Below are 12,580 nucleotides of genomic sequence, written 5' to 3' on the forward strand. Positions count from 1 at the left end.
CTGCCAACATCCCTGAAGGCAGTATGACAACTCATTTGGGAATTCACAAAATTTCCCAGGATATCCTCCAAACAACTGCAGGCCTCTCTAGCCTCAGCTAAGGTCAGAGTTTATGACTGGGCAAAAATGGGATTCATTGGAATAGCAAGGCAGAAACTTCTGCTATCCAAAAGTAACATGAACACTTGTCTCACATTTGCAAAAACACACCTGAATGATCCCCAAACCTTTGGGGATAATGTTCTATGAAGAGATGAGTCAAAAGTGAAACTATCACAGGTCCTATTATGTCTAGTGTAAAGCAAATACAGCACATTAAGATCTTCACACCAACAGTCAAATATGGTGGTGGGAGTGCAATGGTGTGGGGATGCTTTGCTGCCTCACATCCTGGAAAACGTGCCAATATTGAAGGAACCATGAATTCTGCACTGTACCAGAAAATTCTTAAAGAGCATGTCTGGTCATCTGTGAATTGAAGCATAATTGAGTTATGCAGCCAGACAATGATCCAAAACACAAATGCAAGTCTACATCTGAATGACCACGGAGAAACAAAGTTTTCGACTGGCCTAGTCAAAGTCATGACTTGAACTCAATAAAAGGTGCTGTGGCAGGACCTGAAACAAGTAGTTCAGGTACTAAAACCTACAAATGTGTTTGAGTTAAATCAGTTCTACAAAGAACAGTGTGCTAAGATTCCTCAGTGACACAAAGACTATCATGAGTTCTACTTTCTAGTATCATCCATTATCTTTCCTTTAATGATTTTAGTCTCATGCATTACACCAATGGTCTCTAATATTTCTCATACCTCACACTAACTGTATCTGCTTTTGTCTCACCTAGAATGTAAACCGCACTGAACCCTGGAAAAGGGATATTAGCGGTATACAAGAATTTGAAACGAACTGAATATTAAGTTATAGGAAGTGTTTAGTTGCAATTACTGGAGCTAAAGGTGATGCAACCAGTTAATAAATTTAGTGTGGGGGGGGGGGGGGGGGGGAGAGTTACTTTTTCAAATGGGTGATATGAGTATTGGATAACTTTGTTCTTTAAATAAATGATACAATTTAAAAATTCTCTTGTGTTTATTAAGGTTTCCTTTGTCTAATACTACATTTTGTTCAAAGATCAGAAACCGTTCAGCGTGACATATATGAAACAGGGGAAAATCATTTGGGAGGGGGGTGGGTGGCAAACAGTCTGGGCCACAGCTCCAAATGGGGAAAATTTCCAGCTTCTGTTTTGGCTGCATGAAACCTCTACTGATTGCACTTACCTACTAGACATCTGTCTGCTCTCAGATCAGGCCAAATATACTGGGGCTGACATTTAACTGATTATGGCCTACAGTGGTGTGCAAAAGTCTGGAATAGGTTGTTTGCAATGTGGAATCTCAGTACTGTTTACATTCATTTCATTTTTTAAAATTTGTGCTTAGTTTTCTTTGTGGATTCACACAGTCATTCTGTAATGCTTTTTCAGTCATAAATGCATACTACATATGTGAAACTGCGTAAGACACAGGTACTGATCTATACATTGCAATTTCAGTGTGGCTCAGCTGCTATTGAATGTTGTACTCATTGAGACCTGCATGGGAATGGAGTTTGAGAGAATCCCCTCTGGAGCTGAAGGGTTCCCGTGGGGACGGATGCAGTTCCTGCGGGGTTCCCATGGAACTGTAAGCTACAATTGTGCAAGCCTCTCACCTACCAAGTACTTTGAGTGCCACCACCTCCTCCTTCTTGCTTTAACATTGCAAACACGGAAAGTCTTCCATTAATCCTCAGCACAGGCACAAGCATCAGAGTCACCAGATCTGATCCTCAGGAGCTTAGTCGAGATTGGGAGGCGGGGCTGGTGGTTGGGAGGCAGGGATAATGCTGGGCAGACTTATACGGTCTGTGCCAGAGCCGGTGGTGGGAGGCAGGGATAGCGCTGGGCAGACTTATACAGTCTGTGCCAGAGCCGGTGGTGGGAGGCGGGGCTGGTGGTTGGGAGGCCGGGATAGTGCTGGGCAGACTTATACGGTCTGTGCCAGAGCCGGCGGTTGGGAGGCGGGGCTGGTGGTTGGGAGACAGGGATAGTGTGCTGGGCAGACTTATACGGTCTGTGCCAGAGCCGGTGGTTGGGAGGCGGGGCTGGTGGTTGGGAGGCAGGGATAGTGCTGGGCAGACTTATACGGTCTGTGCCAGAGCCGGTGGTTGGGAGGCGGGGCTGGTGGTTGGGAGGCCGGGATAGTGCTGGGCAGACTTATACGGTCTGTGCCAGAGCCGGTGGTTGGGAGGCGGGGCTGGTGGTTGGGAGGCCGGAATAGTGCTGGGTAGACTTATACGGTCTGTGCCCTGAACAGCACAGGTACAAATCAAAGTAGGGTATACACAAAAAGTAGCACATATGAGTTGTCTTGTTGGGCAGACTGGATGGACCATGCAGGTCTTTTTCTGCCGTCATCTACTATGTTACTATTGGTGCATGCACGTGGCAAACTCTCAGCACACAGTGCCAGCGAATCAGAGACGAGTCTTACATGTGCACAACAGAGTGTTCCAAGTTCGAACTTCCATTCCTTCGTTGCCTGCAGTGCTGCAGCTCAAATCCTGAGACACACAGGTGATCGGAATTTTTTTTTTTTTTTTAGATACCATTAAATTCTTGTGGGGACGGGTAGAAACAGGTTAAATTTTTTCAGGGACGGGTAAGATTTCTGTCCCTGTGAAACTCTCTAGTATCCATGACATTATACAATTAATATAAAGTTATTTATTTTTATTATTTTTAAATGTGTATTTGGTAGGTCAACCTTAACGCTTGCAGATGACCTTCCACCATCATGGCACTGAATGAACCAATGTGGTTGGTGACCACTTGAGCCCAGGTTGTAGTGATTGCCCCTGTAAGCTCTCTTATATGCAGGATACTACTTGGATATTTTCAGTGCTATTTCCTGCCAAAAGTTTTCAACTGCATTCAAGTCTGGTGACTGGGTAGGCCAATCATGTAGAGATCTTGTTGTACTTCTTCCAGTAAACAACTGTTTTGCTCAATGGCATGAAGCACTGTTGTTCTTGAATATCTAGTATCCTGGAAAAAGCTTCTATGCTGATGGAATCATGCACTTCTGCAGTATCTCAATGCATTCCTTGGCATTTCCCATGTCACTGATGATTTGTAAATGACCCAACATGACTTGCTGTCATGCAACCCTAAGTCATGATCTTCAATTCAAGCATTCAAGCACCCTAGCTAGCATTCATCCCTTTACATATATGCAAGCAGGGAATGGGCTCGACCACACGGGCCTTTAGAAGGGCTGAGAGTTCCTCTGCAAGTACCTACTTGTGCTGAAAGCTCAACTAATGAACTCTCGGTGGGCAATTTGGAGGTTTCTGATGCTAATTTAGGGCGTATCCAAGGTGAACTATTTGAAAAACCCACCGGTCGGAGGTTGGAAGGAGCCACCACTTGTGGAAAAACTTCAGCCTCCCCCAAACTGGCAAGTCGTCCGGGAAGAACACTGACTGCGGCTATGCTCTGCTGGAACCAGTCAAACGCTCATCCCCTGCTTTGACTGGGGAGCAGCAGAGGCCTTAGGTGCACGTTGTTGACGGGAATGAGCACGCTGGAGCTGAGCTTGAGCAGGATGGCAAGAGGAGGAGTTGTACCTACGCCTCAGAGTAGCAGGTACTCCTTCTTGACTTGCCAAAGACTTCCTAGATGAAGAGACAGATGCAGAAAGCCCTCATCAGGAGAGAGATGATTATCAGTATGTTTTTTTGATTTGGGTCAGCGACCTCCTCAACCTTCTGTCCAAAAAGATTATCCCCCCCAGCATGGGGCATCCGCCAACCTCTGCTAAACCACCGGCTCCAAGTCAGAAACGCGCAGCCATGAGAGTCTGCTCATTGCTATATTTTGGGCAGAGATTCTGCATGCAACATCAAGTGTTGTATGCGCCCCTGGCCAGGAACTTACGACACACCTTCTGCTGCTTGGTCAACTGGCGCAGCAACTCTGCCTGCTCTGATGGGAGTCAGCCAAATCCAGCATCTTGCGCACCAAGTCCTACAAGTACACACTTGTGAAGAACTAGTATGACTGAATATGTGACACGAGCATAGAGGCCTGGAACATCTTCATCCCCAAAGAGTCCAAAGTCCTAGCTTCTCTGCCTGGGGGTGCTGAAACATAGTCTCTAGAACTCCTGGCTCTTTTGAGAGTGGATTCTACCACCATGGAATGATGAGGCTTATCAAAACCAGATGTGCTATAGACAGTGCTTTTTTTTATTTTTTTTTAGGAAAAAAGGTACCGGTACTCATTATGGGTGGGGTCACCATCTATGGCTCCATCCCTATGGTAGCCATACCCCTTATACCAGCCACGGCGCATATAAACAGGTATCATTGAAAATACTATACCAGTATAGGAGAAAAAAAAATTGTCCAGCATTTCTTCTCTCTCCTCCCCTTCATCCATGTTCATCTCACTTCCCCCTCTCTTCCCTCCATCCATGTCCAGCATTTCAACTCTCTCCTCTCCCCTCCATCTATGTCCAGAATTTCTCATCTCCCCTAAATCTATGTGCATCTCCTCCTGTCTTCCCTCCCCTCCCATCCTCGTCCAGCATATCTCCTCTCCCCCTCCCCTCCATCCGTTGATCTTACTTCCCTCTCTTTCCTCCTCTCCTTCCATGTCCAGCATTTCAACTCTCTCTCCTCCCCTCCATCCATATGAATCTCCTTCCTCTTTCCCTCCCCTCCATCCATGTCCAGAATTTCTCCTCTCTCCCCTAAATCCATGTGCATTTCCTCCTCTGTCTTCCCTCCCCTCCATGTACTGCATTTCTCCTCTCCCCCCTCCACTCCATCCATGTGCATCTACTTCCTCTGTCTTCCCTCTCCTCCATCCATGTCCAGCATTTCTCCTCTCTCCCTTCCCCTCCATCCAAGTGCATCTCCTTCCTCTGTCTTTCCTTTCCTCCAACATTCCTCCTCTCTTCCCTGCCCTCCACTCCATTCATGTCCATCACTTCTCCCCTCCATCCATGTACATCTCCTTCCCGTCTTCCCTCTCTTCCATCCATGTCCAGCATTTCTCCTGCTCTCCCCTTCATCTATCCATGTCCAGCAATTCTCCTCTGCCCTCCCTATCCATGTCCGGCACTAGGAGGATCAGGGTGTCCACAGCACCTGGAAGGCAACTGGTGGGAGTGCCGGGCACCTCCACCACACACCTTCCAGAAAAGGCTTACCAGGGGTTAGGCCGAAGCCAGCATTCCTCCCCCTGAGGGTCACCTGATCTTGGAGGCACTCTCTTATTACCGCTATGCTGAAACAAAAAAAGAAACCTCAGGCACCCTCCAGCTCTTGTGTTTCTCTTTCCTGACAGACTGACAATACACAGTTCGCTCATGTGAATCTCTACTCGGGCGTTTCCACTGTGCAGGGCGCAAGGATAAGCCCTGCACTGGAGAACAATGCCACACTTAGCCCGGTGTGCCCAGCAGGTTCTCCCGTACCCTGTGGAATGACGACTCCTGAATTGTTGATGGTGGCAGACACTTTACCACCACCCTCTGCATCAGTTGGGAAGCAGGTTTCACCTTTAATCCCAGGAAGTATTTCATCAGGCAGCTGAGCGGAGGACTTAGCTGCATCGGGAGGAGCACTGGCAGATACAGGGAAGAAGGTGGTCGCTCCTTCCTTGGTTAAACCTGCGGAGGTTACTCTTCAATCTATTTGGGTTACTTTGCCAACTGTTGGAGAACATGTTTTCAGGCTCCCGAAGGTGGAAGAGACTTTAAAAAAAACAAGGTAGGAGGCTAGAGGAACTTACAAACCTGGTTCAACAGGTCAAGCATTCTCAAAGTTCTTTATTGCAAGATCGTATGGTTTTCCAGAGGAAGTTGGAAATTTTTGATAACTATAAAAGACAACTGAACTTATGTTTGTTAAATTTTCCTGGATTGCTGATTTTGTTATCTAAAGAAACGTTTTACAAATATTTGCAAGAGGTTTTTAAATATGTGCCAGCGGCTCTTTCCCCACTACGTAGGATTTATTGTTTACCAATTTCTAAGCAGTAGTCAACTCCTGAGAGAGAATCTTCTATGGTGGAGATTTCTTCAGACAGTTTGAACGTGACTGGCATATTGGAGAAATCTCAAGATGAAGTTCCTGAACGGTTTACCTTATTGGTGTCATTTGTTTTCAACCAAGGTAAGGAAGCTATAATGCATCTTTACTTCAAGAATAGAGATGTGGAGTTCATGGGAGGGAAGGTCCTGTTATTTCTTGATGTAACCAGGTCCACACAATCCAGACAAAAGCAATTTCTGAGCCTTCGTCAGCGTGTCATTGATATTGAAGCTAGGTTTCAGTTACAATACCCTTGCAAATGTGTGGTTCAGTTTGATAATCATACCTATGTTTTTTATGATTCTTCTCAGTTGCAGGTTTTCCTGGAAGGTAAAGGATTGTCAATGGATAGAAAAGAGTTACCTACTTGATCTGGGTCTTTCTTTAATTCCCTATTCCTCGAGGGGTATTGGTTTGGTTTGTTATTATTATTATTGGTTCCTTTTACTTGTTAATTGTATATTCTGTATTGATTCTTTATCCTTAATTCACATTGCTGGATATATCTTAAAAACATAAATTGAAAAAAAAAAATGAACAGGCATAATACAAATTAATTCCCAGAGCGAAGCATTCAAGTGCCGCTGAATGTTCAGCATGCCTCCTCTAATTTGCTGCTCTGTGATATCCGCTGCAAGATCAACAAACCACTGCCTTGCCAGCCATGCAAAGTCCAAGTCTTCAGTAAGCGTATTGTAAATATTTACGATAAGGGTACTCGATTATAGGAACTTAGCATGAGCACTTTGCTAACAGTGTCTTGCACACCCTCACACAAATGCTCCCAGTGCAGGACCCTCACAAAATGGCTAAGCTGTATGTAGGCAAAAGCGGTCAGTAGGTTACAAATGAAAGCTGGCACAGAGGTCCTCAAAGGGTTTAAGGTGACCATCCTCCCTTAACAATTGGTGCAGATAAATAATGCCCAGCAATTTCTATTAAACAAAAGTGGACAAGTCATTGCCCGGAGGAAAATCCAGGTTGTGATAGAGAACCAGGAAGGGAGTGACAGCCGTTGACAAACTATGGTGCCTGCAAAGCCATCTCCAAGCCACCCGTGCAGATTTCAGGAATAAACTGTACTTGAGTAAAGGGGGCAAACAGCTCAGTATAGTGTGAAGTTGCCAGCTAAAGTGAACCCTAGAAAAAAGGTTAGTTTCCAAAACTGTCACAGAAAAATCCCCATACCCCTGTATCAGCCATTAATGTGACGCATAAGACATGCTACTGTTAAGTAACGAAGGTTCAACAGTCACAGCCCTCCATGCAACCTAGGTTTCTGAAGAACAGAAATGGGTAATCTGGCACGCCTACCCTGCTACAGGTAAACCTGTATAGCCCTGTGCTGAATTCGTTCATCCTGAACCCTTAGATAGAGGGGATACATTTGAAAAATATATAATCACCTGGGGACTATAATCATATTAAGCAGAGCTATGCACCCCAAAAGAGAAACAGAATAAGTGTGCCAGAGCCCAAGAGTCTGCTGAACTGAGGCCAACAGTGGCCAGATACAAGCATAAAAATCAGATAGATTAGCAGGGATAAAGACACCCAGATACTTGGGAGACCCCCTCCACCCAACAGAGAGGGAAATCCTTTCCCCCCTCCTCTGCAGTTCAAGCAGAAAGAAAATAATTACATTTTGGATATATTTTTTGGGGTTTTTTTTTTATCCTGTATCAATGTATTAGGTCTGTAAGAAAACTTAATTAAAAAGAAAGAATTTTAAAAAATAGAAATAGTACTAACTCAATGGGCTTCCCTCTGATTTCAGACATGATTGCACTCTCTCCTCCCAGGTATTCATAGCAGAGGCTCAGGAAATTGTATATCACAAAAGCTGAAAAGAGAAAAAAAATTGAAAATCCTAAGATTATTTTGAAGACAGACACTAATTTAAAAAATGTTTGCATATTCCACATAACTATGACACATCCTGACAGCACACAGAAATACTTTACAACCAGCTAGAGAGAAAACAGGAGTTCAGAAAAGTTTGACTGGTGCTTATAGTATACATCCAGTAGCAAATGAAAAGCAGATGCAAAAAAAAGAAAAGAAAAAAAATCCATTCATGGTATAGCAAGTAGGGGATGTTGTGTGTTCCTAACTGTGACTCCCATGAGAAATTTAATTTATTGTGAACTGCTAATGAGATTCTTTGCATGATTTATCATTCAATTAACTTTTTTGCATACATTTCAAGAACAAGTTTGCCAAATGGACTACACCAGGTGTAAGAAAGAACAATATACATCAACATTCATGAACCTGACATTCGATATGTGCTATCACATTTGTGAACTGGTTCACTTAGCAAATCATCATCAGGGCTGACCCTCCCACCAGGCATCCACCTAGAATGACAGAATTGGGGAGGGGGTGATGTGGTGCTGCCACAGATTGCAAGACAGTAACAGGCTTTGAGCACCAACCCACATACTCGGACATCACACCAAGATTCAAACAAATGTCAGACATGCACATGGGTCAAGCAAGGTGAATGACCTACAAGTATTCAGAAGAGTGGCAACCAAAGCTACCAAATAATCGTTTTGCTGTAACTCCTTTCAAGAGCCAGATCTTCCACGAGAATGGTCCTTCGACTTCAAACTTGAGGCAGCTGCAAGGGGTTTCCCATAAGCAGCCTAACTAGATCAGCATACTGCAGCTAGTGAGGCCAGTCCAGAGTCACTAGAATGACTAAACCGGGATGGATTGCTCTCCTGTGTAGAACCTGGCCTATAAGTAGCCAAGGAGAGAACACAATCCGGATGCCGTCCTAGGGACACAACTGAATTAGCACATCAATTCTGACAAAGGGCTAGTGCATGAATATTAGGAACTCTAAGCAAACTTTCAGCTTTGTACCCCTCTTTCAATTAACTTTTAGACCCCTAGCAACCTCCCCTCCAAGATTTTGATAATTAAGCATGTTCATTTCAATATCATCCTTCCCAGAACAATCCTATAGAAATGTATTTAAACATATTACTTGTATTATTAATCTTTGTTTTGTAAATTCAATTTAAAAACATCTCCCTAATGCACACTGCCCTTTACACTGCTTTATCTGATTATTTTGCTAAGTTAACAATTCTTTAATCTCCAGTATGTCTATTACAGGCTTGTCCTATCGAATGTATCACACATGTACTGGGAATCCATGAGAACAGAGTGCTTCCATTTTCTGGCCCCATTTCTTTGGAACAATTTACCTTTATACCTTTGTTCAGAGGTTTCCTGTAATAATTTTAAAATCAGCCTGAAAACTTTTGTTTTCTCAGGCCTTAATCTACTTTCCTGGCTCTTACTGCTCCAGGTGTTCTACTGGCACACGAGGGAAGCACTCGCAGTCCTATGATTTTAATTTCTCTTCTGCTATTTTTCGTTGTATGTTGTGTAAATGTTTGTAGAATTTTTCCTTTATTTTTAATGGAGTTGTTTTCATTTTCCAATGTTATTGTACATCACTGATTTATATTACAGAAAAGGCAATTTTAACAAATGTAAACAAATATAATGAAGCCAATTTCCAAAGCTATTTACAAGAGTAAATGGGCTATCTAAAAATTGCCATTCTTCTGTAGATAAAAATATAAGCCAATTCTTCTTTTACGTGGCTGATAGAACTTATTGCTTTGCTTTAAGTATAGCTGCTTTTGCTGTCCCCTGCTCCCCCAGCTGCAGGTAGTCAGTCTCAAGCCCTCAGCACTGTGTGGGAGTAAGAGACTTGGAACTGAAAAAGCAGCCTGCTCATTCCATCCTGTGTTAAGGAAACTCTGCCAGCCACAAAGTCGTGTCATATGCCAAGATACCTGAAGGACTGGGACAGAATCAGATGGGATCATGTAGTTCACTACCCAACTATGTCTCGCCAGTATCTACCTGAAGAACTCTGTAAGTTGCTGCCCTGGTACACTCTTCCGAATTGACCTGAGTCAGTCAGTCATCCAGTTAAGGATGCATCCCAATACCTTCCCTATATAGATATGCTGCCACTACTATCATGACCTCTGAAAAGGTCCCCATAGTTGTGGCCACACCAAAGGGGAGGGGCCCTATCCCGATACAGATCGCTTAGCACAGAGAAGTGGAAAAGAAAATGAAGCGGATCACTGGAAGATGTAACCTAGCCAATAGAGAAGGGGTATAGACCTTGGCAATATGGGAAAGTCAGATACTATGTATGAGGATGTGAGATCTGCAGGTTCACAAGAAGGCAAAGTTCAACAGCAGCAGAGACAGCAAGAATCTATGTAACACTGCTACAGTATCACAGCGCTAAGAAGGTAGCTGTGAAAAAACAGCTGGCCTGCTAACCCACCAAACAACATACAGTTGAAGACCGAATGAGCCCAGGGAAGACCAAAGAAGCTGGCTAGTACAGGAATGGCATTAAAACAACTGCTGATTCTGCAAAAGAGCAACCTGCAAGAGCCACAGAGATTAACAGGTGCCTAGGAGAGTGCACGCTCCACTGTCAGTTAATGCAGTTGGTCCATAATAGCAAAGCCAGGTACCACCCCTGTGCCATGTAGCTGGGAGCTACAACCAAACCATGTATGTGAGTGCTGCAGGGTGCCATACAGTTGACAGCTGGAATGATGTTAGTCGACTACAGAAGAAATACCCATCATTTGATTACAATATCCATAACATAGTAGTGATTACTACAGCTGGCCCCACAGACTGCCTAAAACAAATGCTCTGTGAGCCATATGGGAATGACCATTTGCTCAACAGATTCTTTCAGCTGCAGAAAGGAACTGACTAGATCTCAATGCTGGATATTTGAAATCTTAAACAATCAAATTTAAGGTTCTCTATTAAGGTAACATCATGTGCTCTTGAAGCAGGCACAAGCAGACCCGTAGTTGCGTCGGGCAGGTGACTTTTGTACCAGCAAATAAACTAAACATTACTAAAGACTTTTTACCATACTGCTTTGGTCTCGGTACTGTTTTCAGGGGACAGATATCTACACCAGTAAATACACTAAGTATAAAGTGAATGCTACATACCTGTAGAAGGTATTCTCCGAGGACAGCAGGCTGATTGTTCTCACTGATGGGTGACGTCCACGGCAGCCCCTCCAATCGGAATCTTCACTAGCAAAGACCTTTGCTAGCCCTCGCGCGCCGATGCGCATGTGCAGCCGTCTTCCCGCCCGAACCGGCTCGTGTTTGTTAGTCCCGTATGTAGCAAGACAAAGACAAGGGAAGACACAACTCCAAAGGGGAGGCGGGCGGATTTGTGAGAATAATCAGCCTGCTGTCCTCGGAGAATACCTTCTACAGGTATGTAGCATTCGCTTTCTCCGAGGACAAGCAGGCTGCTTGTTCTCACTGATGGGGTATCCCTAGCCCCCAGGCTCACTCAAAACAACAAACATGGTCAATTGGGCCTCGCAACGGCAAGGACATAACTGAGATTGACCTAACAACTTATCCAACTAACTGAGAGTGTAGCCTGGAACAGAATAAAAATGGGCCTAGGGGGGTGGAGTTGGATTCTAAACCCCGAACAGATTCTGAAGCACTGACTGCCCGAACCGACTGTCGCGTCGGGTATCCTGCTGCAGGCAGTAATGAGATGTGAATGTGTGGACAGATGACCACGTCGCAGCTTTGCAGATCTCTTCAATAGTGGCTGACTTCAAGTGGGCCACCGACGCTGCCATGGCTCTAACATTGTGAGCCGTGACATGACCCTCAAGAGCCAGTTCAGCCTGGGCATAAGTGAAGGAAATGCAATCTGCTAGCCAATTGGATATGGTGCATTTCCCCACAGCCACTCCCCTCCCGTTGGGATCAAAAGAAACAAACAATTGGGCGGACTGTCTGTTGGGCTGTGTCCGCTCCAGATAGAAGGCCAATGCTCTTTTGCAGTCCAATGTGTGCAGCTGACGTTCAGCAGGGCAGGAATGAGGACGGGGGAAAAATATTGGCAAGACAATTGACTGGTTCAGATGGAACTCCGACACTACCTTCGGCAAGAACTTAGGGTGAGTGCGGAGGACTACTCTATTGTGATGAAACTTGGTATAAGGAGCATGAGCTACCAGGGCCTGAAGCTCACTGACTCTACAAGCTGAAGTAACTGCCACCAAGAAAATGACCTTCCAGGTCAAGTACTTCAGATGGCAGGAGTTCAGTGGCTCAAAAGGAGGTTTCATCAGCTGGGTGAGAACGACACTGAGATCCCATGACACTGTAGGAGGCTTGACGGGGGGCTTTGACAAAAGCAAACCTCTCATGAAGTGAACAACTAAAGGCTGTCCTGAGATCGGCTTACCTTCCACACGGTAATGGTATGCACTGATTGCGCTAAGGAGAACCCTTACAGAGTCAGACAAGTGCAGAAGGTATTCAAGCAGGGTCTGTGTAGGACAGGGGCGAGGATCTAAGGCCTTGCTGTCACACCAG

General features: G+C 44.8%; 1 protein-coding gene across 1 annotated transcript in view; it reads right to left on the reverse strand.

The window, feature by feature from the left end:
- Nucleotides 1–12,580, reverse strand: part of TMEM184B (transmembrane protein 184B) — a 192,406-nt gene that overhangs the window by 63,425 nt on the left and 116,401 nt on the right. The window contains exon 4 of the mRNA XM_030208321.1: nucleotides 7,902–7,992. Coding sequence (XP_030064181.1) covers nucleotides 7,902–7,992 — 91 coding nt within the window. The remainder of the gene's footprint in view (nucleotides 1–7,901; nucleotides 7,993–12,580) is intronic.

This window comes from Microcaecilia unicolor, chromosome 1 (assembly GCF_901765095.1).
Source record: "Microcaecilia unicolor chromosome 1, aMicUni1.1, whole genome shotgun sequence".
In the NCBI taxonomy this organism is placed as follows: domain Eukaryota; kingdom Metazoa; phylum Chordata; class Amphibia; order Gymnophiona; family Siphonopidae; genus Microcaecilia; species Microcaecilia unicolor.